We start from the raw sequence: 23,852 nt of genomic DNA, 5'->3' as shown, positions 1-23,852 counted from the left end.
ATAATGGAAATAGTCACACGTCTAAACCATTAAGCAGGTACTGCCCTGGAAGCTGAGCAGCTGTAGGAGTTCATGAAAGAATCAAAATTGGTGTCACCTTACCAGCCTGGTACCATGAACTAGAGAAAATGAGAGCAGGAGGCAAAACATAAGAAGACACCATGGCTGTGGAGCCCTGGGCCTACCCAAAGGCATATCAAAGGCCTCAGGTTTCAAATACTCCCACACCCTAGGTGCTACAAGAGACTGAAGCAGTGGCCATCCATGGGAGCATTCTGTGAAATCATGGGAGCCAAGGGCCGTGGCCTCTGAAGTACAGTCAAGCCAGAGTTTTTATGGGAGCCAACATGGAGGAAATGGAGCTGGCTCAAGTATGTGAATCAGGGAACATCCATCTACAAGACGTCACTGGAAAGGTGGTCTTTCCTACACAAAGATCTGACTATACTAACATTCCATATACGTAGTGTCCATAAGCAGAGTTTGTCATAGCTTCTTTCACTTAGCTCAGTGATTTCAAGGTTTGTTGATGCTGTAGAATGTCTCAGTAAATTTGCGTCTCTTATTGATTAATAATATTACATTGAATGGATATACCACATTTTATTTGCCTATTCACCTGTTCATGAGCATTTCAGTTTGACTTTTGAGCTATTATGAATAATGCCACATGTAGTACTCAAATACAAGCTTTATGTGTATGTTTTCATTTTATTGGGAATATACAAGAACAGTCTGATCAAACGTTAAAAGTTAACGGTTTAACTTTTAACCTGTGAGCACTGCAGAATGTCTTTCAAAGCACTTGTGCCATTTTACTTCCCTACTTGCCTGAGGATTCCAATTTGCTCAAATCTCACTAGAACTTTTTATCATCTCTATTTTGATGATACCCACCCTAGTGGGTATTCATTCACTGTAGTTTTCTACCTTGCATTTCTCTTCTAGTTGATTATAAGGAATATTCATTTCCCATGGCTACTTGTTTGTCTTCATTGAAGAAATGTCTGCTCAGATCTAAGAGTAATCTTTGATAGATCAAATGGTTTACTTCCAAGTGAGTTGCTCTTGAATAGTTTATAATATTTATTTATTATCATTATTATTAATCATTATAATTTGTTATTGTTATTGTTATTGTTATTGGGGGTGTATGTGTGTATGCTGTTTCAGATAGAGTGTGACTTTGTAACTTAGACTGTTCCTGAACTTACTATATAAAGTCTCAACTTGTTTCAAACTTGTAATGCTCATTCTTTTAATTCCTGAGTTCTAAGACCACAGTCATGTAACCACCATGCTCTGTAAGCTACTTGAACTTCTATTGTCTTGGAGAATATCACTTGAAACGCAAAGCATTGCTTGCTGTAGCTGCACTGGTACCCAACACAACGATGGGTAACAGAGGACGCATTAGCTAAAGAGGGTTACCAAACTGGCTGAGCAGCCCAGCAGCCACAATTGTGGGGTAAGCAGATCCTTAGGGACTATACCACTGAGTCAGATTTCTGGGCTGAAGCTTAGCTACCTTGATAAAAGGGAGTTCGTTAGTGGCTTCTAATCACTCCTGTCTGGGAATTACTGCCATCATTCATATGGAAGACTGATGCCTGCTTTCCACCTACGGGGCCATTGTGGAGGCTCTGATGGGGCAATCTGCCATCGATCTTCCCCCACCACAGTCCTGCTGCTTGGCTTTCAGAGGAAATGGAGGCACAGTGAGGAGGCAGAAAGAGGGGAGAAAAAAAAAAAACAAAAACAAGCAAGATGCAATGAAAAAAGGTATTAAGGGTCTGTGGGAAAATATGAGCATAAAGCGGAGAACTCACTGCAAAGGTCAACATGTATTTAAATCCGATCTTTGCCACTGAGAACCCAAGGACAGATGTATCTAATTTTGTATTATGTTTTGACCCAGCTTAATTATATCTATTTGACCCAGTTCAATTATATCCCATCACTGACTTCAAAAAGAATATTCAACACTGAAAGTAGACGTGCTAAATTCATTTAAGCTGTTACTACATGCTGCTCAGCCTTCCTTCCTCTCACCAGCCCTCATTCCTTAACTCTTTAACACCCAACTCTGATAGAAAGCAATGAATCCCAAATACTCTTTCCTAGGGTGACACCTTTCTGCTGAATGATCATCTCCCATTTTAACTGCTCTCTTCCTCAACCAACTATGTGTCTGTATTTGAACCCATTTCTACTCCATATGGTCCCTTCACTGCTTAGATTTGGCCTGCTCTGTTCGTCTTTTACAAGACAGTCATCTACCCCTGACGCTTATGTGGTACTCAAAATCCTTGCTCAACACAGGCTAGGTGCAGGGTCACAAAATTAAATAAGGCTCAGGCTCTGCCCCCAGGAATCACAACTTAGAAGGATATCCTTTTCTCTCTCTACTGTGGCATCTTTCCAGGATTCTTTACCCACCCAAACCTCTGTCAGTGTAGTGCCTGAAGTTAACATCTGCTCAACTCTCATCTGTTCTCCCACTTTCTAAAGGGATTTTAGTTCTTCTGTCTGGATGTCAGCTCCAATTATGGGCCTCCAGTCTTGACTTGGCAGCGGTACTCATCACCATCTAAGCAAGCCAGTGTTCCCTTCAAGCCTCTCACCCTCCCCTTTTTTCCCAACAGGCTTTTGGTGCTGTGTCGAAGTTGGACTTCTTTCTGTTCTTCAATCACGTTCTTTCTATTCTAATCTCCATGTCTTTAATCACACTATTTCCATCTGTTGGAAAACTCCTCACCCCATCTGTGCCTGCAAAACAAACAAACAAACAAACAAACAAACAAACAAAACAAAAACCTATTCATTTTTTAATGCCCATTAAAATGCCACCTGTTGGGTTATGTGTTCTATTCCTTCTGTGACCCTCCGTTTCCAAAACCTAGATGCAAGTTGTTAGGCTAGGTTGCTTAGTAACCTCTGATGTCATCACCAGCCGCAGCCAGTTCCTAGCCAGGGTGATCCAGATATAAAGGACCTGCTGGCACTTCCTCCTCCTCCTTTTTCTCTGACTTTATCAGTTTCTCTCCCTCCCTCTGTCTCTTTCTGGGGCACCCCTACCCCTTTTCTTCACCTTTCCTTCCACAATAAACTGTCTTTCTTGTAACAAATATGTTGTGGCAGATTCTTAATTATAACATAAGTTCTGGTCCTTTGTGTCCTCTGGTGGCCTGTTATGCCTTTCTAAAGACTTCTAGTTTGACCTCAACTAAATGTCTATCTGGTTCTCCACTTTGGTCTGTGACTCCTGCATTAGGCTATAGTCAGCTCCAAATCCTGCTGGTGAGTGGTTGATGTGGATGCCATATTATACTCAACATAACCTTTCTTGATTGAGCTGCAACCCACAAACTCAAAAGTCCACATTTTCCACCTCTCTAACCAATAGTTGTTCTTGCTTGAAAACCTCCTTAAGAAATGCGATGCAGAGGCAGGCTGATCTCTGAGTTCTAGGCTAGCCTAGTCAAGAGAGTGGGTTCCATGACAGCCATGGGTACTTCGAGAATCCCTGTCTCAGTGGTATGTGTGCATGTGCATGCCTGAGCGTGTGTGTGTGTGTGTGTGTGTGTGTGTGTGTGTGTGTGTGTATGTATTTAGGATAAAAATAATTGTTGTTTTGTTTGTTTTGCTTTTTCATGAGATCGGTTTATTTTGGAGAGGAATAAACATGTTTTTCCTCATCAGAAATACGATTGCAGGGTACTTCAAAGAAGCTACTATGATGAGCATTTGGGGACAACAAAGCAGAGGGGGAGAGCTAAAGTGACCCACATTTCCATGCCACCTCTCTAATCATTCCCTGTGTGGCCTCAGCTCAGAGTTTAGGCAAAATAAAGCTAACCTTCTGGAAAATACAAAAGGGGGTTCTTTTTATTTTCTTTTTGGAAAAAGATGCAGAATTTTGTACATTTTTTTCTAAGTTTACATTTTCTTTAAAGATTATAATCCTAACAGGGAGCCATGAGGCACAGAAATCCAGCACTCATCTCCTTGTCTTGAAGAAATTACAGTATCTGTAAAGAGAGTTTCTGTATCATGGACATCAAATTTCAATCTCCCTAAAAATATCACTTAGCCCCCAGGATCTTTCCTTAAATAGTAAAGCAGGGTCCAAAGCACATGTCTGAGCAGATCAGAGCATAGTGACAATAGGAAAAGGGAACTGGACCTCTCTATGCCACCCTGCCTGCTAGGCAGGAGGGAGGAGCTTTCCAAGGCAAACCTCTGAACCCCAGGGAGGACCAGTTGGAACCATTGTTTTCGAAGGTTTTATTTGTACTCTTAAGGTACTGAAGATTAACCCTAATAAAAGATTCAACTTTTGTGCAATGTAGAATGACAAAAAAAAAAAAAAAAAAAAAAAAGTCAGGACAATGAAACAAGCAGTGGAGGCCACTGAATTCTAGTAGGTAGGTAGAGTCATAGCAGATGCCTGTGGCCATTAGGGCTCCCTGGAAAGACAGAAAAATGTGAACAAATGGAGTCCTTAATACTATCCTTAACTACTTTATACACTGAATGCAATAATGCACAATGTGTGTTATAAAAATGGAAGGGGACGATCAAAGTTAAAGTAATGAAGTAAGATTACAGACAATTTATTTAAGGTTATACTTGACGGATCTCACCTTAACAAGAATATGTGCACACATGTGAACTCACATACATACAGACGCAAGATTTCAGAAGAATCACGGATAAATTTATCTTTTGAGCTGAAGTCCTTATTAAACCAAACAGAAATTAAAGCATGTTGTTAAACCCAACCCCGCCGAAAGATAACACCAGGGAGGAGCTGAGTCAGATCAGAAGTGAAGTATCCTTCAGTGACTATCATTAGAGTTTCGTTATCAGAATTCATGAGTTCTGGAGACATTTTCCTTTCCCTGGAGCTATTTAATATACATCAAGGACACAACACAACACCCGTGGGGAGAATCACCGCGCAACTTTGAAAGGCCTTCTAGCATTTAATTAACAAAACCTGTACATTCAGACCATTTTCTTTAACGTAGATAAATAGTTGACAAATTAAAGTTTCAAACAAGTTAAATGGGGCAGTGGATTGAATACAAAGGAGATTTATCCAGTTGTCCTGGCTGTTGCGGGTTGTAGTTTAAAACAAAGAGGGAGCAGAGAAAGGGCTCAGTGGATAAAAGCATGAGCCATGCAAGCCTGATGACCTGGAATGCATGTTTGTTAATGGTTTTTGTTTGTTTTTGATGGATAGGGTAGTAGGCATCTGTAATCTCAGCACTTCTAAAATGAGATGGGAGACAGAGGCAGAAGAATCGCCCAGAAGCTTGCTGTGTTGCTGAGCCTGGAGTGTGCATGGTGGAGGCAGAAGCCTCAAGAAGAGAGTCCCTCAAAGCGCAAACTAAGAATCAACTCCTGAACGTTGACTTCCACATGTGGCCTGTATGCATCTCCATTCACACATATGTCACTCACATGCAGGCCTGCGTGAACAAAGGGGGAAAGGGTGGGAAGGCCAGCCTAGACTGAATCAGCATTGATTCAGTCAACAAAATTAACAAAACAGAATCTCCGTTTCTATAATGATGACTTTTTAGGCCATTTCACATCAGAAAATTTCAATGATAATGTTTGGTAAAGGAGACATGACTGTTTTATTTCGCTTTTCTGTTGCTCTGACAAGACGTTCTGAGCAAAAGCAAGGAGGGGAGGAAAAGGTTTACTTGGGTTATACAATCCATCATTGAAGGAAGTTGGGGCAGAAACTGAAGCAGACTCTGGGAAAATACTCCATACTGGTTTGCTTCTTGGCTCTCTGCTTGGCTCAGGCTCAGCTAGCTTTCTTATGCTATTCAGCCTAGGGATGATGCCACCCATACTGGGCAACCAAGACAGTGCCCCGCAGCCATAGCCATAGGATCAGAAATTCTTAAACTGAGGTTCCCTGTTCCCAAGTAACTCCAAGTTGTGTCAAGATGACAATAAAACCCCAGGTAAAAACCTTCTGAACACAGTGTGATATGCACATCTCAAAAATCCTGAACTAATTTTATACAATCAAATAATACATAAAATATATGGTGATCATGAAAAATAATGAACCTGGTCCCTGGTGGTGGTCACTCTTTTCCTTCCATATAGTGATATTTAATGCTAACTCATATCAATTAACATGCTTGCCATTTTTCTTGGGAATGTGGAATAGTACTACATGCAAAATCTTAGAGAAGATTCATGATAAAAGTTTATGTATATCCTACCAAAGCTAGTCCTTATAAAAAAATTAAAGAAAACCCTCCTTAAGAGTTCTAAAAATTATACAAAAAAAAGGTTGGAGGAAAATGGCTTAGAAACAATGTCATAAAGAAATGCATGGTGCCATTTAATTCTGGTTTGAGTCCCATAAAAAATCTCTATAATTTTCCTATGAACAAGCTACAAAGCAAGTGCAAAGTTTCCATCATTGTGTTACAGTGCTCAGAACTTACTTTCGAAATCCAGGAAAAAGTGTGGATAATTCTCAATTTCCCGGGTCAGGACTTTGAGCAAGTTTCCCATGCCAGCAAACCTAGGGAAGATGACACAAAAGCAGACACCATCAGGGATGTGAAAAGCATACAGCTCCATCTCCTCCGTCTCCTGAGGGCCAGGAGGAGAGCAGCTCCATCACTGGAGATGAACCTTCAGAACCGTCCCCGCACGGCTCATCCCTGAGCTGCTGGGAGCTAAGTGTCCCCGAGGTGGGCCTCTCCAATGCAAAGCAGCATTGGAAGTGTGTGTCCCGAGCCTCTGGAGAACACACTTGCTCCCTGCATCTCGTTCACTAAGAAAACAACAAGTGAAAAAAAAAAAAAAAAAGCAAGTGAGTATTCTCTTAGAAATTGAGCGTCTCTGAAGAGGAATTTTGGCTATTTCTATAAAATCCCAGTCCCTTTTATGAGCCCATGTAACCATATACCTGACACCTCTGCTTAGCTTTCGTTCCTACTAGTGTAGAGCAAATCATGTCTTTGGACAGGCATGACAGACAGGGTGTCATTAAGATATCTGCCAGGAATGGTAACGGTTTCTCTTTTCTCTTCTCTTCTTTTTCTTCTTCCTCTTTTTAAATTTTTCTTTCCTGCCTTCTTTCTTCCCCACCACCGCCTCCCACCATCTCTCTCTCAGACTTGTGAGGTAGCTCAGATTTCCACGGTCTTGCTATATGGATGTGGTCCACACTGTCTTTGAACTCACAATCCTTCCACCTTAGTCTCCTAAGTGCTGAAGCTCCAGGCGTGAATCACCATGTCCAGCATAAATCTAATAAAGTTTGTAGAATAGAGACAGGAAAAAGACTTAGGACCCCAGGGACTCTCTTGATGTACACAAGAAGCAAGATTTTTCAAACTGAAACTCCTAGACTAGCTACAGGTTTTCATCATTTGGTGTTTCAATGATAAAACACTACTATATAAAATTAAAAGCTGCAAAGCTTTGGGTTGGTGAGAGGGCTCTGGAAGGTAAAGGCACTTGCTGCTATGCCTGACAACCCAAGTTTAATCCCCAGATCCAACACAGTGGAAGGAAAAGAGGCGACTTCAACTCTATCTGCTAAGGTGCTGTCTGACTTCTAGATATTAATGAGAATGTGTGCACACAAGTGACACACACACACACACAATAACACAAACAACAGTAAATGCAATTTTAAAAAAATTAAAAGGGTAGTATCAAGAAAGTAATTCTCAATGAAACAGCAGCCCATGGGGCTGGAGAACCGGCTCAGGAATTAAGAATTTCTATTGCTCGTCAATCTAAAATGGAAAGAATGGTACGAGTTAAATGTTTGAAGTAAACAAATTTTCAAGTAAGCAAATTTTTAGAGCTCTCAGCCCTGGACATTAACTGTCTTCTGGGGAGGCCACTTACCCACACATCCTATTCATTCAACATATTTATGTGACTGAAGACAGGTCAGGACTTGTGTTCTGTGAAAGGTCTTCATCTACCTCTGCTTTATTGATGATGATGATGGTACTCAGTGCCATTATCACCACCTTCATGATTATCCTTACCACCTTCAGACACACTTAGGATTTTCCCCTGCAAGATGGGTTTTGTAAGCTTCATGTTGTTCTCCAGGGGAGAAAACCAATGGAGGAATATGCTGCATTTCTCTCTCCTGAAGAAACATCTTCCCTATCCTTTCTGCCATTTTGATTTCCATCCCCTGCCTTTATGCACATTTCCAGTGAGAATGTATCTGAGCGAGTCCCATGAACTGCAAACTCTGCTAGCTGTGAAGCTGAGGATTGGTATAGTCCACCCTGAACTAGACAGTATTCTCCAGCCCTCTTAGAGCTCACTGTAATGAGCAATTCTGGATCTGAGTTGGAGGAACTTCTTTTTGTTTGTTGACACAAGGTTTCTCTATGTAAGCTTGGGTGTCCTGGACTCAGTTTGTAGACCACCCTGGCGTTGAGCTCACAGAAATCCACCTGCCTGGATCCCCAGGTGCTCGGATTACAGGACTGTGCCACTGTACAAAGGTAACTCAGAATCACCTTTCTCCTAAACTCCTTTTTTGTATGTTACTGTCCTGCCAGAATCCCAATGTGGGAAATATGCTGAGCCTTTGAAAATTGTAAAAGCCTGAAACAAACTAATGTGGAGCTATCTCCAAATGTTAATTGTAAAAGTTTGACTCCTCATAAGGTTATTATTTTTTTGATATCCATTTTATTTTATTTATTTTTTTTTCAAATTTTTAAAAAAGATTTATTTATTTATTATGTATACAGTGTTCTACCTGCATGTACACTTGAATGCCACAAGAGGGCATTAGATAATTCGATCACTTTATAGATGGTTGTGAGCCACCATGTGGTTTCTTTTTTTTTTTAACTTTTATTAATTACACTTTATTCACTTTGTATCCCCCCATAAACTCCACCCTCCTCCCCTCCCGATCCCACCCTCCCTCTCCCTTCTTCATGCATGCCCCTCCCCAAGTCCACTGATAGGGGAGGTCCTCCTCTCCTTCCTTCTGATCTTAGTCTATCAGATCTCATCAGGAGTGGCTTCATTGTCATCTTCTGTGGCCTGGTAAGGCTGCTCCCCCCTCAGGGGGAGGTGATCAAAGAGCAGGCCAATCAGATTCTCATAAGGTTATTTGAAATGCTTGGCCAATTACCATAAATATTTTGAAACATGGGTTTAATATCAGCCAGGCTCAGCTACCTGAAACATTTGGGATTCTAAATATGTGAGCTATTGACCCAGAAACATCTGAAACAATGACTTGGGGCATGATGGACTATTAAGGGTTAACTCTGTTCCCAAGGAAACTTGGAAGCACTTCTTCCAAACCCAATGAAAGATGCCTAAGTTCCCATAGAAAAAATATTTCATCTTATCTTCAAGGGAAAAAGATGTGATGCACACTATGTTTCTCTATGGTCCATAATGCATGAGATTCTATTCTCATTTAGGCAAGTCTACCAAGTGAAAAGCATATCATGAAGGTGGCCACCAAATAGAGCCAACTGTTTGTTTGTTTATCACGCACATATCCTGAATCATCCCCAGGGCCCTGAATAAGCTGTCACTGAACTTTTGAGCTACAACCCCAGCACTCTGCCCCCTCACCGCCGTACTTTTTAAGCTGAACCCTGAACTCTAGAAAGGCCCCTCCAATCTGTTCAAACAGCTCCTTTCTGAGCTATGCACCACAGTGCTAGGGAGACAGCTTAATTAAGATAGATTAATACTTGAGATTAGACATTTTATGTCATTCAATAAAAGAATAACATTTCACGCCCTACTGGAGGATACAGATACTGACATATTTAAGTTGGAGCAAAGAAAATATGGAGAGCAGATTGGGAGCATCAGGCAGGACACAAAGTAGAGGCCATCGGGAAAGTTGTTAGAGAAAGACATTTTGCATTTGAGCTTTTGCAGAATCAAAGAGCAGGAGGCAAAAATAGCCCTTTTCAGGATTCGGCATCCAAAAAAATTATAAAAAATAAAAATACAAGATTACAGTGGTTAAATATAGTCAGCATGGTTAAGAGCGAGGGAAGACAAGGAAAATTCCCCACTGGCTCAGAGTAGCTGCTTCCAAGAGGATATCTGAGGATACACTGAGTCACAGTTCCCCTGGTGGCGCAGACATATGGGTGCAAAACTGCCTGCTCTGGCAGTCCAGGGGCACTCTCTGCAGAGCAGGGAACTGTGGCTTGCAGTTCTACTCAGTGACTTCATGGCTCCCATTCTCCTATGACTCGCTGCTCCTGTTTCAAAGATTATCAGCTGCTTGTCATTCCTTCCCAGCTGCAGGGGCTTACGTCACAGAGAACACAGCAATGCAGAAGTTGCTCAGAGCCCCCACCCCATGAACCTTCTTCCTAAAAAAGGTCATCTGAGAACAATGTGGCAGCAACTTGTTCTCAGATGTTCTCTGGTTTTATAGAAAACACACCACCATTTATAACTGCCCTTGAAGAAATGACTGGGCCTATGCTGAGCATCCTTATGCACAGGTCATGCAGCAGGGAAAGCCATGATCTCAATGGCAGGTGACACACAGCCTACTTAGAGCCTAGGGATTTAATCTAGCTGAAAGTACATAAACACATCCTGGCACATAGTAAGCGCTCAAAGATGTTCATTGATTATCCATCAATATGTGGAAATAATAGTGTGGGCCTGGTACTTATGAAGACAGACTAATACCTACCTGGTACTTATGAATAATAGTATGAACCTGGTACTTACAAAGAACATCAGCATTTTATGGAGTACCTACTGTGTGTCTATAAGCTTCCCCACACTTTATTTGTTCAAATCTGAAAATGATGTGCAAGAGCCTATGTTTATGTTCACATGGGTTGACAGCAAAAGAAGGGGTTCAAAATGGGTAAGTGGCAAAAGACTTTGAAAGTCTCACACTTGACTTTGAAAGCCTTAGAATGCAAGGTATAAGCTCTTTCTCTATTGGAGACAAAGTAGCGCACCAGACTCTCCAGGGTTCCTGTGTTTTCAGGCATACACCACTTTTCCATGGAGAGACTTACAGTTTCTATTAGATAGCAAAGGTGTTTGCTCCACTTTCTGGCATGCTGAGGAAGCTTATATCCCTCAGTAACTCAGAGAAGAGGTGAACCGAATGGGGCAACATCTCCCGGACAAGTCTGTTTTACTCAAGAAGGAAGCTAGCCCCCTGCAGAGGGACATGGGGAACACAGGTTGAGGGGAGTTCTCCCATCTGGGGGATATTAGGAGTTAGGAACTAAAAAGGTATACAAGATGGGTGACTGGTGACGATCCCTCCAAATAGTCAAAACAAATGGTATTTCTCTGGCCATGCGGTATCTGTAAAGATAGCCTGAATGTTCTTGACACCCTGGGGAAACATTATCTTAAAGGGCTGGCAACTTTGGATATACAAATGATTTTTTTAAATATATATATTATCACTTTCTTGGTTCTCAGTTCAACTGACATTTATAAAACTGGCTCTATTATCACTCAGTGGAAAATCCACAACTTTCCAAAAGAAATTATTCACCGCTAACATTTTCAGTTTCAAAAAAAAAAAAAAAAAAAAGGAGAGAATTAATACATACAAACACACACACAGACACACACACACACACTTTGCAATTCTACTTTGGTTTGGAAGAAAAAGTTTAAACTCCAGCATTAGCTGCCTTCCCCAAACACCAAATGTAACCAAAGAAGGATTGTTTTTTAAAAAAGCTGTGTCCATGGTTTAAGGGATGTGGTCAGTGGTGAGGAAGAGAAATGGCCCTACAGGCTCATGTATTTGATTGCTTGGCCTCCTACTGGAGGCACTGTTTAGCACAGGCTTGCTGGAGGAAGTACATCACTGCGGTGGGCTTTGGGAATTCATAGCCTCACCCTAGTTCTAGTTAGCTCTCCCTGACTCCATGTTTGCAGCTGAAGACATAATCCTCCCAGCTTTCTGCTCCTGCTGCCCCACTTCCCTGCCACAATTGGCCTTTATTCCTCTGGAAGTGTAAATCTGGAACTTGCTCTTGGTCATGCATTTTATCACAGCAACAGAAAAGTAACAAAGAAAGAAACTATTTGTTTTCCACAAACAACACATCACAGGTTGTGGGGAAAATGTGAATACTGACCTCTGAACCATGTACACCAAAATTTCCATGCTCAGTTTTCAGGAGATGAATATTTTATAAAATCACATAGAAGACTTTTTCTTAAAGTTATGGCTATGTGGAAAATGAATTCCTATACCAAACCACTTCCAATCAATCTTCAGGAACTCAGAGCAATGCAGGGCAGAGGGAGAGAACAAAATGGCAGTCTTAACAGTATTTTTTTTTCACAATTTTTTTTTTCATTTTAAAATATTTATTTATATATAATACACATATAATCCATAATTATATATTGCCTAATTATATATGTGTGTGAATATATGCATATGTATGTATGCAGATGTACATACATGTGCAAAACCCAGAAAACTCATATTGTGTCCTTTTTCACTCTTCTCAGATTCCTTTGACTAAGTTTCTCTTGAAACCTGGAGTTTATGCTCTCACAATTTTTTTGACTGTTTAAAAAAACAGCGCCTCGATCAGAAAGTGTTTCCTAGCACGTTGAACGAGGCACACATCTTCCTATCCAGTATTTAGTCTTTCAGTTAAAAGACTTTAAGAATCAAAGTCTTACATTATCTGCAGCTCCATATTTGGGGAATTAAAAGTTATGATTGATGTAACTTTTTACTCTATGACATAGTTCATAAACCATAAATAAAGCATGAATCCATATACTCATTTGAATGGCATGTGTTCAAATGACATCACATCTTTGTCAAGGATGTATCTGGTCACATTCATCTTCAACACAAGCTTGTAAATCTTTGGATACCTGCATTATGAGGCTTGTTTTACATGGTAGAATACCATCACTTGGGGGGGGTAGTAAATGTTCCATTCTCAGGCTTTCCAGATGGAGCCTGTAGTCTGAATGCATCCTCAAATTGTTCCTGAATACCCTGGACATGAACACTGGGAGCCTCTTTTCAGTATCTTAATTTAGAGGTCAAAAGAAATAGGGTTTGTCCATGGAACACAGTGGATTAAGGTCAAGGGAACCAGATGTCATGTATCACAATCTCACACTTTATTCACTACCACAAAATTTATTGGGTGACTCCTTTTAAAGACATAATACTGTAAGTTACGATGTGCTTATGTCATTCAGGGTTTGTAATCTCTGTGAGGAGGGTCTCTCCCATGCCTGCTGACTAAGCAGGCCCAGTTCTCCCCCAACATCCTGTATAGGAATTTAGAAGGTTTGCACACTGCTCTACCTTCTCGTGGGCTTCCCTGTGTCCTGCAAAGAGCATCCAGCCCAATCATCCCAAGCTCAGTCTGTCTTTCCCCTCCCCATTCATCTCTACCCTGCTTCTGTGCAACCTTTCTGAAAGTAAGCCTTCATAAGTTCCCATAGATCCTCACTGCCTGCAGGGCAACACGCACCCAAATGCATGTCCTGGACAGAGATCTGGCCACTGCTCACTTCCTCTGTCCCTTCTTTTCTTCCACCTGCTCCCTCCACTCTAGGCACAAGCAGCACTTTCCTAATTGCTTCCTCACTGCTACAGGGCCCTTGCATATGCGTCTCTTCCTGCTTCATACTCACAGTCACTTGTAAGTGGTGACAGCATTTCATGCCTTGCCATAGTAGTTAACATTCACAACAAATACACCAAGTAGAAACCAGTAAGATTCCAATTCACAATACCGCCTTCCCCCACTTAAGAGCTATTGACAGTTGATAGCTTCCAGGAGAGACAGAGGCAATTCCTTTAGGAGTGTGGCTCCTGGCAGGTTGACCATCCATCCTATGGAAGGTCCTACATCTGTGCTTATTCAAGCAGCACGAATTGCACTCAATGGGTTATGGGGGAAAAAAAAAGAATGGGTGTGAGAGTCTGCATTCTTGGAAAGAAACCCCAAATCATACCTGATTTTTTTCACCTCATTGTAACCTAAACAAACCCTACACTGCTGAGCAAGTTGCATCTTTTTGCTCCCTCACTAAGTGTGTGCAGCCTGCAACACAGCCCAGGCCCATAATCACATGCTTTCCCATGGGACTTTCAGAATGTGAGGTGTTCTGGGGCAGAGCTGCTGTATAACACCTCATTGCATTCATAGCACTCAGAGCAGGGCCTGGCAGACAGTCAACACTTTGTCTAGGGGTTCCCAAGCATCAGTTCCCCCAAAATAAATGGGAAAAGCAAAGGCTACATCAGGAGGCTTTCAGAGAGCTAGTGCTAACCACACACATCTATATTTGTGTTTTGATTTATTTTATAGACTGACGGTGACTGTCATATCTTCCCTCAAAGGAATTTATCTTGAGGTTTTACTGGCTTAAAAAAATGCTGTCATCTGGGAACTGCTCACACACAGAGTGATTTGCCCAGGACCAAGGCAAAGCTACAAGTACAAGCCTGGACTCCAATCCTTCAGGACAGTGCCTTTGTGTCTCTACCTCATTATCTTGCTTTGTCTTAAGTCAGACTTGCTGGTAATACTAGCATCAGATTTTGCCAGGCTCTGCATACGAACGCAGATGCTCCGGCTGGCTGTGTGCTCTGAACCAGAGGAGGACCAAGGTTTCTCGGACCTTCCCACCAGCTCCTCTCACCCTCTCCCTCCTGAAGCACAGAAAGAGACTGTTCTGAGGCTCCCTCCTCTACTACAGGCTGTGTTCTCCACAAGATTCACTTGCAGGAAGGAAGACTAGCCCTGATGCTACCCTCCACTGCCAGGCACGTTGTCCCACCTACTGTTAAACTTTGGACTATTCACCTTCCTTTGAAAATCACTGTTTTCCACCAACATGTGCGGCAGCTCCCACATCCCCCTCCCCTATAATGAAAGCAGTTAAGCTTCAACCAACTGATCCTCTTTCCGGGCGCCATCTTGGCCTGACTTGTTCACCTTCCCATGAATGAAATGTGAGTGTCTCATCTCCTGAGAGCCTGCCCATTGCCAGTTTGTTTTGGTCAACTCCCTTGTGGGGCCTTTAGCTGTTAGAAAGTTCCTTTCAGTGCTGGAACATCGTCAGTGGACTGGAGAAAAGTGGCCAGATCTTGGCTGGAGGAATCCACCAAGGACGAGATGCAGTTGGGACAGCAGTAGGGGACCACGTTACTTGCCATGGTGATCAGCAAGATTCAGAGTTGTAGCAGGGCAATTGGGAAGGTAATGGCTGTCAATGACACAGAGGACTAGTGATTCCTACACTATCCTATGAGGACAGGACACCTCGGCTCCTCTAATGAACGCTCTGCTGGCATCCCGGGAGCTGTCCCTGGGTGAAAGGGTCTCACCTTGATAAGTCTGATACTCAGTAGCGATACTTGAAAAAAAAAAGGTGACAGTAGAGCCTTCCTTACCCTGCACATCTTTTATTACACCTTGATGCTTAGAATTGCAAGCGAAATAAACCACCAGCTTCCACTTGCTTCAATGGAAACTATATAGGATACAAAATAGGTGGTTGTAAGAACAACAAAACATGCTTCTTAGGTTGAGAGAATAGCTCCCAGGGTAAAAGTGTTTTCCTTGGGTGATGGTTTCAATAAGAACAGTCACCCTATGCTCATATATCTGATTACTTAGTCATCAGTGAGTGTTATTCATTACTTGAGAAGTAGGAGGTGTGGCCTTATTGGAGTAGATACGGCTTTGTTGGAGGAATGTGTGTCACTGAGGGTGGGCTTTGAGGTTTCAGAAGCCTAAGTCAGGCCCAGTGGTTCTCTCTTTCTGCTGCCTCTGGAGGCAGATGTGGAACTCTCAGCTCCTTTTCCAGTTCCATGTCTGCCTGCACGCCACCATGCTCCCCACCATGACAATGGACCAACCCAGTGAAACCGTAAGCAAGCCCCAATTAAATGCTTTCTTTTATGAGCTGCTGTGGTCAGTGTCTCCTCAGAGCAACAGAGAACTAAGACAAAATTGCATGCATGAAGACCCAAGAATGATTACACAGAACCTACATACACAAATCTGGGCACAATGGGATGCATTTGTAATGTCAATCCTGGCCAATCAGCCTGGCCTGCTTGGTGAGCTACAAGCCAATGAAATACTCTGTCTCCAAAAACAAACAAACAAACAAAACCACATAGCACCTGAGGTTGTCCTGTGGTCTACACATGGAACACATACACACACACACACCCTGCAAATACTTAAGGAAAGAAAAGTTATAGTCCTTAAATGATACAACTGGATGCATTCCTGCTGTGTATGGGGGGGGGATTACATCAATGGAATGAAGTATTTCAGCTTGTTAACTCTGGGAAACTGAATTTGCCAGGCAGATTAGCAGCATAAACTAGCCGGGCTGGGTGGCGAGTCTTCTCCAATCTGCCATCTCGGGGATGAAGTCATAAGGCTTTCAGTTCTGCAGCAGCATGAGTTGCCAAGAATCCAACAGACAATTTCATTCCAGAAAGAAGGAGGAACAAAGTTGAGCTGAGTCTATTAAGCACTTTCATGTGATCATAAAAATGAGTTAATGGCTTAAATGTGTTTTCAAAACGTTTTAACACTACAAGTAATGCTGCTCAAATGGGAAAATGTCTTGAATATTCTCATGATCGTTAATACTGAGGTGTTCCTCAGAAGGATTTGGCATCCTCTGGGGAATCCAAGCCGCTAGAGTCCAGTTGTAAGCCAACCCACAGGAACTTGCAACACACACACACACACACAAACAAACACACACACACACACACACCAAGAGACCATAATGGAACTGAGCAATTAAATGCCAGCTAAAATAGCCTCTTCACTATCTGAGTTCAGCTTTCTAAAATAGACTTTTACCTCATCACGGCTAATTCTCCCATAAACACCAATATTACAGCAGCAAAAAATGTCTAAGAAATGAGGGCAAAATTAGATTAATTTTAGGGAATGAGAGTCAACGTGCCCCTCCCTGCATTTCAAACTCTAGTGTATGGAAGCAATCAAACTGCGACCCGGCTCTGGACCAGCCTGCTGTTGAGAAAGTCTTAGTGAATTTGTTCAGTCTCCCCACGGAATCTGAAGGCTATGAAGAAACAGTTTGAAATGTTTGCTCCTTACCTAAGAAAGCTAAGGGTGTCAGCCCACCCACGCCAGAGACACCATGGGTGGGGTGAGGAGCCCCAGAGGTCAGAGCCCTGGCTTGGGAAAGCCTTCAACTTCCTCTGCTGTGTGGGGACTGTCTTCTGATGGCATCAATGAAAGGACCACCTAGAAGTTACCTGAGATCCAGGCTGCTCCCACAGTCAGTTCATGAGATGACACAGACCATCAGTCCTCTAGGGCAGAATATTGTTTTCCAAGGTTCTTTCCCAGAAAAGCACAGATGGGACCCTCCTCCTTAAAAGAGGCTGCAATATCAGTCTCTTCTGTCCTTATTCATCTCTAGAATGTGTCCTCTTGCAGGACCTACATCACTACACTGTCTTTCTTCACACATCCTCACCCTCCCTGCTGAGATCTCTCCAACTTCAGTTTCTATCCACAGGCCAATATCATCTCAATGATGGCCTTTAGCCACAGGCTCAAACATCTGGGTGGACTTCCCACAGGCACAGCAACTTGGCTTGGCAGTTATACTCCCTGTTCTATGTTCCCTACCTTCTCACGTATTTGAGGTACCAGCTCCCACCTGATTACCTGAGCCAGAAACTGCCAATAATCTGAAACGTTCTCTCAGCACACTCTCTCGTTTTACCCTCCATACTACTTCCTGCACTGGATCCTCTTCTCCCTCTGTACAATTTTTGTCTTATCAGCCACAGTAATGGCACCATTTCCCTAGCTTCTCCCATGAGCTACTGCAGGCTTCTCATACTTGACACCAGTTTCTGAGCACATCATGGAAGATGTCATGCTACGTGCAAAATGAAGGCTGATTAAGTTAAACCCCTACCATTTCCGGTTTTAATCCAAGGCAGATGTAACACTTCTCTCTCTCTCTCTCTCTCTCTCTCTCTCTCTCTCTCTCTCTCTCTGTGTGTGTGTGTGTGTGTGTGGTTGGGGGGGCATGTATCTATGTGTGACTGAACAGCATGTATATGTATATGTATGTGGTATATCTGTGTTGAGTACACAAGTGTGTGTGTGTGTGTGTGCGTGTGTGTGTCTGTGTGTACTCAGTGTGATATTCCTCAGGCTCTGTCTACCTTGTTATATGAAAAAGGGCCTCTAGCTGACCTGGAGCTTGCCAAGTAGTTTGGGATGGCTAGCCAGCCCACCCCAGAATCCACCTGTCTCTACCTCATACTGAGATCACAAGTGTGACCTTACAGCCACATGTAGCTTCTTCAAGTGGGATGTAAGGATCAATCTCAGGTCCTCATGCGTTACTAACTGAGCTACCCCCCCCCCCCCACACACACACATCTGTTCTTGAAGTTTCTAGCTTTTAGTCAGGAAGTGAAACATGATCTAAGCAGTTAGGGTTCAGGGAAAGATGGTATCATAGAAAAGAGTCTCCGAGATCCCAAACATTACATAAGCACCCAAACCTTTATCAAAAGCCCTACATATACTAAAATTCCAGAAGCATTAGAGCTTTGCTCAGTTTCAAGAATGTAGAATGCCCAAAGTACCGAAAATCTCACTCGAGAATTCAGAGTCAAATAAGGTTGCATATTTGTCCCTGAAAGGAGTAGTACCCTTGATTTGAAATCACTCTTTCTATGAACAAAACTAAATTTGTACAGTAAAAGCTCTGACTTGAGTCCTAAGCAAGCTGCATAGACAGCAACACACACCTGGAAGAGGAAAAGGGGATGGAGGCAGAGCTGGTAGCCGGGGCTACTTCCAGAGTGAGACCCTTACCCGTGGGGTAAGCAGGGTCAGAAACCAGCAGGCCTAACAATGTCTATGTCAGTATAAGCACCCCATGATTTTCTGGTGTCTTGAAAGCCTATAAACTTGGCCCAAAGCTCCCTTCCAAATTTCAGACCTGGAGAAGCATATGGGAACGTGGACCAGGCACAGAATTCTGCCCCCTTCTTCCTCTCCGTGCTTTCTTTGCAAAGGACACCCTATCCCCTCATGCCTGTGAAGGCCTAAGCTGGCAGCCAAATCTCAAAGCACCCTCAAAGACCTCCACATCCCGAGTCAGATTAACAGTCTTTCTTGTTGGACGTTTTTAAGGGGCTGTTTCTTACATATTTGCAGTGTGTTCTTCATTCCAAGAACACCTGCCTACACCCTTGCCTCTTGCATAGGTCCAGACAGACAGTGTTCTTCACTGGTGTTCTCTGAGATGGATCAGAGGTGCTGGTGAAGCAGCCACTGAAAACAAAGGCTATGGCATTAACTACAAACAGACCCAACAGTCATCGCTAAGAAGGGGTGGAAAAAAGCCAGGCCTTTAATGCCAGCACTTGGGAGGCAGAGGCAGGTGGATCTCTGAGTTGGAGGCCACCCTGGTCTACAGTAAGTTCCAGGCAGGACAGCCAGGACTACACAGAGAAAACCTGTCTAAAAAGAAAAATAAATAAATAAGTTTTCTTTTAAAAATGGGTGGAAAAAAAAAAAGCATTCACCCAGATCTCAACATTTTGAGGAGTGCCTGAACCTTTTGTTTTAGGAGGGCAGGAAGTCATTTTGAAAACCTGAGGAAAATCAGCTTTCTACTAAAAATGTACACAATCACAGAATACAGGTTTCTAGGGCATGCTGTAAAGACACTGTAGCCCAGAAACGGAATCCCTCGTTTGTGGTAAAATTGGAGGATTTTAAATTCCGGATGGCCAAGCAGTATGAAGAAGGCATTTCAACCTGTGATCTCAGCTGCCCTTGGAAAAGAAGAATCTTGCTGGGTGGTAGTGGTGGTGCATGCACTTAATTCTAGCACTCGGGAGGCAAGAAGTAAGTGGATCTCCTGGTTCAAGGGCAGCCTGGTCTACATAATGAATTCCAGGACAGCCAGTGCTATGCAGAGAAACCCTGTCTCACAGAGAGAAAGAGACAGAGACAGAGAAAGAGACAGACAGACACAGAGAAACACAGAGAAAGAGACAGAGACAGACAAACAGAGCCAGAGAAAGCCAGAGACATAGAGAATATCAATTCCTGGAAACGTGAGTTTTGAAGACCCTGGAGGCATCATTCTATACTAGATTCTTGGGTTTTCCTGGTCCATAAAAGGCAAACTGTTCCCTTTCGGTTTTGACACACGTAAGAGAATGTTGGTAAAGGGTCTAGGATGTCTAGGATTGTCTTTGGACCTCTGCTCATTCCAAAAGCAGACACTAGTGGTGTGCGCTCCCTGCCTTGCATCTGTAGAACTGCAGCCGCAGCGAGAGCAAGTCATTTTTCTTTTCAGTAAGAAAAGCTGCAGCAGCTGCTTCAGCGGAGGGAAGAAAGGCGATGCAGACCACCGCCAGGGGAAGGCGGGCGCTGAACGGCTGCACTGGGCTCATTCACAGGGCTATTAATCATACAAGAGCCCATTTATGACAAACACTGGTTACTCCCTTTGCATGACAAGGCGGAGGGGTCCACAGAGGCCCATTATCCTCCCCCAAAACAGAGCATTGTGGGCGACATGGGAGAAGCCATGTGCTCACACACAAGTGGACATTGTAAGGCTGTTTGCACAACCCCGTCCTGCTCCTCGCGGATTTCCTGCCAAGCAGACATTCAGATCTCACAGAGTCCATACAGCAGACATTGGCTCATTCAATATGGCTTCGGCAGTGAGCCCTAGAAATCCGGTGCATGATTCCCTCCGCTGGCCATGCCTGGAACTGCAGGCCAGGGATACTGAGACTGTTGTACCTGGAGGATGTTCAGGACCTCAGACTCTTTTTGCCTTTTGCTTTAAACGTGGGGTGTGCATGAACTTTGGGGAATGAGGAACCCTGCAAATGCAACCCGTACCGGCTTCAGCACTTACAAAAATTCATATAATCCTTTAAATATAACTTTATAACTCGAGTTCATGCTACTCATTTTAGCTGCTCTGAGATCATTCAAAAAAGATACAGTGCCTGCCTGACATGCGGTCAGGGTGACAAAAATGGTCTTCTCTGCTTGCTTTCACTAGGATGGGCCTCGCCATATCATTCACATGGATTCAGGAAAGGAAAAATACAATGACTACTAGTAATGCCTTAATGTCTTCATCTTTTGATCAGAACAGTGACCCTAAGCCCTGAAGTCTGGATTCCCCGACACTGCCCTGCCCCCTGCCTTAGACATGCCATCATTATGTGTCATGTGTTGGTGTGGACAGCACCTTATGTGCCCCTGGACAGCCTGCTTCACCTGGCATCGGGAATGGCCCACCTCAGAATAGTTTTCACTTTCTGCTGCAGGTGAGCTGGCAGGATTTCCTAGGGAGGTTGTAATTTAGCAAGATGACAGAGCAGAACATACCACTGAGTTTCCCAAACTGAGCTGAGAGCTGGCTTCTGAGGTGGAGTGCAGCAGCAAGAACATGATATTAGAGTAGTCAGCAAGCCCCTGCGTGAAGTATCAGGGCAGCCTTGTGCTAGTTCGGCAGTCTTGACCAGTGCGTTTAACGTTCACTTGCCCTCACCCAGTCTCTTCCAGTGAGTACTGGATGACCACAACCACCGCCAAACCCACGGGTGGCTGGTGCCACATTCGGCACCCCCTTAAGGCCAGCTAGACTGAGTTCTGCCTGACTGACAGCGGGTTTCTCTTCTCCTCCCAGCTGGTATCGGTGAAGACCCTAAATGAGATCTCAAAGCACACGTGCTGATGACACCCTGGCTTGTAATTCACTGTATCCCCATTCCCTAAAGTGCACACAAGGAGGCGACACTTACATTCTTACAGGGGTCTCAAGCTTAATAAGTCCAGAAATAAAGGCTTGGTTCCTCACAGTCTTCCCTAGCTTAGCAGATGACAACTGAATGAGCTTCCAAATGCTCAGTGTTAAAAATTACCCCAGCTGACCCCTCAGCTTGAATCCCTCCAGGAACCTCCACTAAAAGAACTGTGACTGTCACAGCCAGCAAGATCCAATGTGGTCTGCTCACCTGCTAAGGCTTCTCTAGTCTGCTTTGGCTATTTTGGCCTTGTCTCTGTGTTTGTTCAAGTTCACGGCCCCGCCTCCAGCTCCCTGGGCCGTGTTACTCCTTCTGTTTGAAATGCTTGCTTCCAGGTCTCTGTTAAGTTTGCTTTCCTGTGGAGTCCAGACTATCACGTCCACGATGGTACTTTGCCACACACTATCCCCAGGAATATTATTTTTTAAATATTGATCTCTCATAATTTATATGGCCTTAAATTTCTTAAATAGAGCTCATGACACAGTAGGAAATTTATCTGTATCTATCTGTCTGTCTTTATATATTTATGTATATATACACATCTGCAAACATGTATGTATGTATGTATCTACACATCTATCTACCTGTCTCTCTATGTATACCCATCTATCTGTATGTATGTATATATGTATACAAATATAGTATGAAATAAATAAAACACCATCCACTATTCTGCTATAGTGCCTCCCCTTAGACAAAACAAGTTCCTCTTTTCATATCACAGGGAAGGGGAAATTCTCAAGTCTCCCTGAGATTCACTCTCGCTCTCTCTCTTCTGCTCCCTCCACCTTTCCCCCGTTCTCTTCTTCTCACTCAATCTTTCACGCTCAATCTCCATCTGTGTCCTCTCTCTACTGCTCTTTCTTATATCAAAGCAAGGTACTGGTACTATGTCTACAGGCCCTCAAGTGGGCTCCAAGCACCAGGCCTCCATCCTTTGTCCATCTTCACCCTACACTTTCACTGACAAGACCAGGATGGTACTGGGAAGTTATGACAGTCAGAGCACACAGCTCACATGTATTGAGTTACAGTCAAGAAAACAAGAAACTGATTACTTACTCTCTGATTAACTACCCAGTCCTATACACTGTGTATTCTGTGTTAGGCACTGTGCGGAACACTTCAAAGATTGTCAAATCGCGCCCACAAGGCTATGCACTGCTCTTGTCTCTGACTTACCAGTAAGAATACAGACATAAGCTGAGTAGCTTGCATGACTGAAGCCAGCAACTGTCAAAATCCAGGATTTGAGCACAGGGCATCCCAGAAAATTCACACTTTAAGCCACCGTGTTTATCCATTCATCTGATCTCTGGAATTATTACTCAGTGTAATAAACAGAGGATAGCTTAACACAGGGCTTGCAGCTTGAGGCTAGGAAACCAGAGTGATGTTGAAGAAGCCACAGCCAAGGAGCCATAAAACAGCTTGTGTGTTCAACTGTAAGGCTGTATGAGAGCCTTTTAAAAATTATGTAAGGGGTGCTGACCAAGCTTCCTGGATGCCAGGCTAGGATGTGGGCTTCAAGAAAATAACAGGAGGCTCATTTGGAGAAAGAAGTCATCCCAGGGGGAGAGAAGGAAATGCATCTTTGTGAGCCTGGTGTCCATGAGGCTCACCATAAAACAGACGGTCTGTTCTTGGGTAGCAAAAGTGAGAGCTCGGGAGAGATGGATAGGGATTGCTTGTGTAGAAAATCTGTACCCAAAAAGCAGGGCAGAAATGTGGCTCAGGCTTTTGGTACTGGGAAGATATCTGTGGTTATACTGCTGCTGAGTCAGAGAGCTAAACTGTGTGTAAATCTCACTTCAGTTATTTGTTGGCCAAGTTGATGTTTGAGAAGGTCATTTTTTTTCTGCTCAGTCTCAATATTTATCATCTATGCCCGGTGGCTGAATGGCCACAGAAATACTTCCCTGCTGAGTGTTCCAGACTTTTCCCAGTGAGCATGCCCAAATTCCCAAACATGACTGAAACA

At 43.3% G+C, this 23,852-nt stretch overlaps 1 protein-coding gene across 1 annotated transcript in view; it reads right to left on the bottom strand.

Annotated features, from left to right (window-relative positions):
* The window catches only part of Cyria (CYFIP related Rac1 interactor A), a 106,069-nt gene that overhangs the window by 27,155 nt on the left and 55,062 nt on the right, over positions 1–23,852 (bottom strand). The window contains exon 3 of the mRNA XM_021631636.2: positions 6,483–6,562. Coding sequence (XP_021487311.1) covers positions 6,483–6,552 — 70 coding nt within the window. The 5' untranslated portion in view covers positions 6,553–6,562. The remainder of the gene's footprint in view (positions 1–6,482; positions 6,563–23,852) is intronic.

This window comes from Meriones unguiculatus, chromosome 1, assembly GCF_030254825.1.
Source record: "Meriones unguiculatus strain TT.TT164.6M chromosome 1, Bangor_MerUng_6.1, whole genome shotgun sequence".
NCBI classification, from domain to species: Eukaryota; Metazoa; Chordata; class Mammalia; order Rodentia; family Muridae; genus Meriones; species Meriones unguiculatus.
The sequence above is the reverse complement of the archived record's forward strand: the minus strand, read 5'-3'. Positions and strand labels throughout refer to the sequence as shown.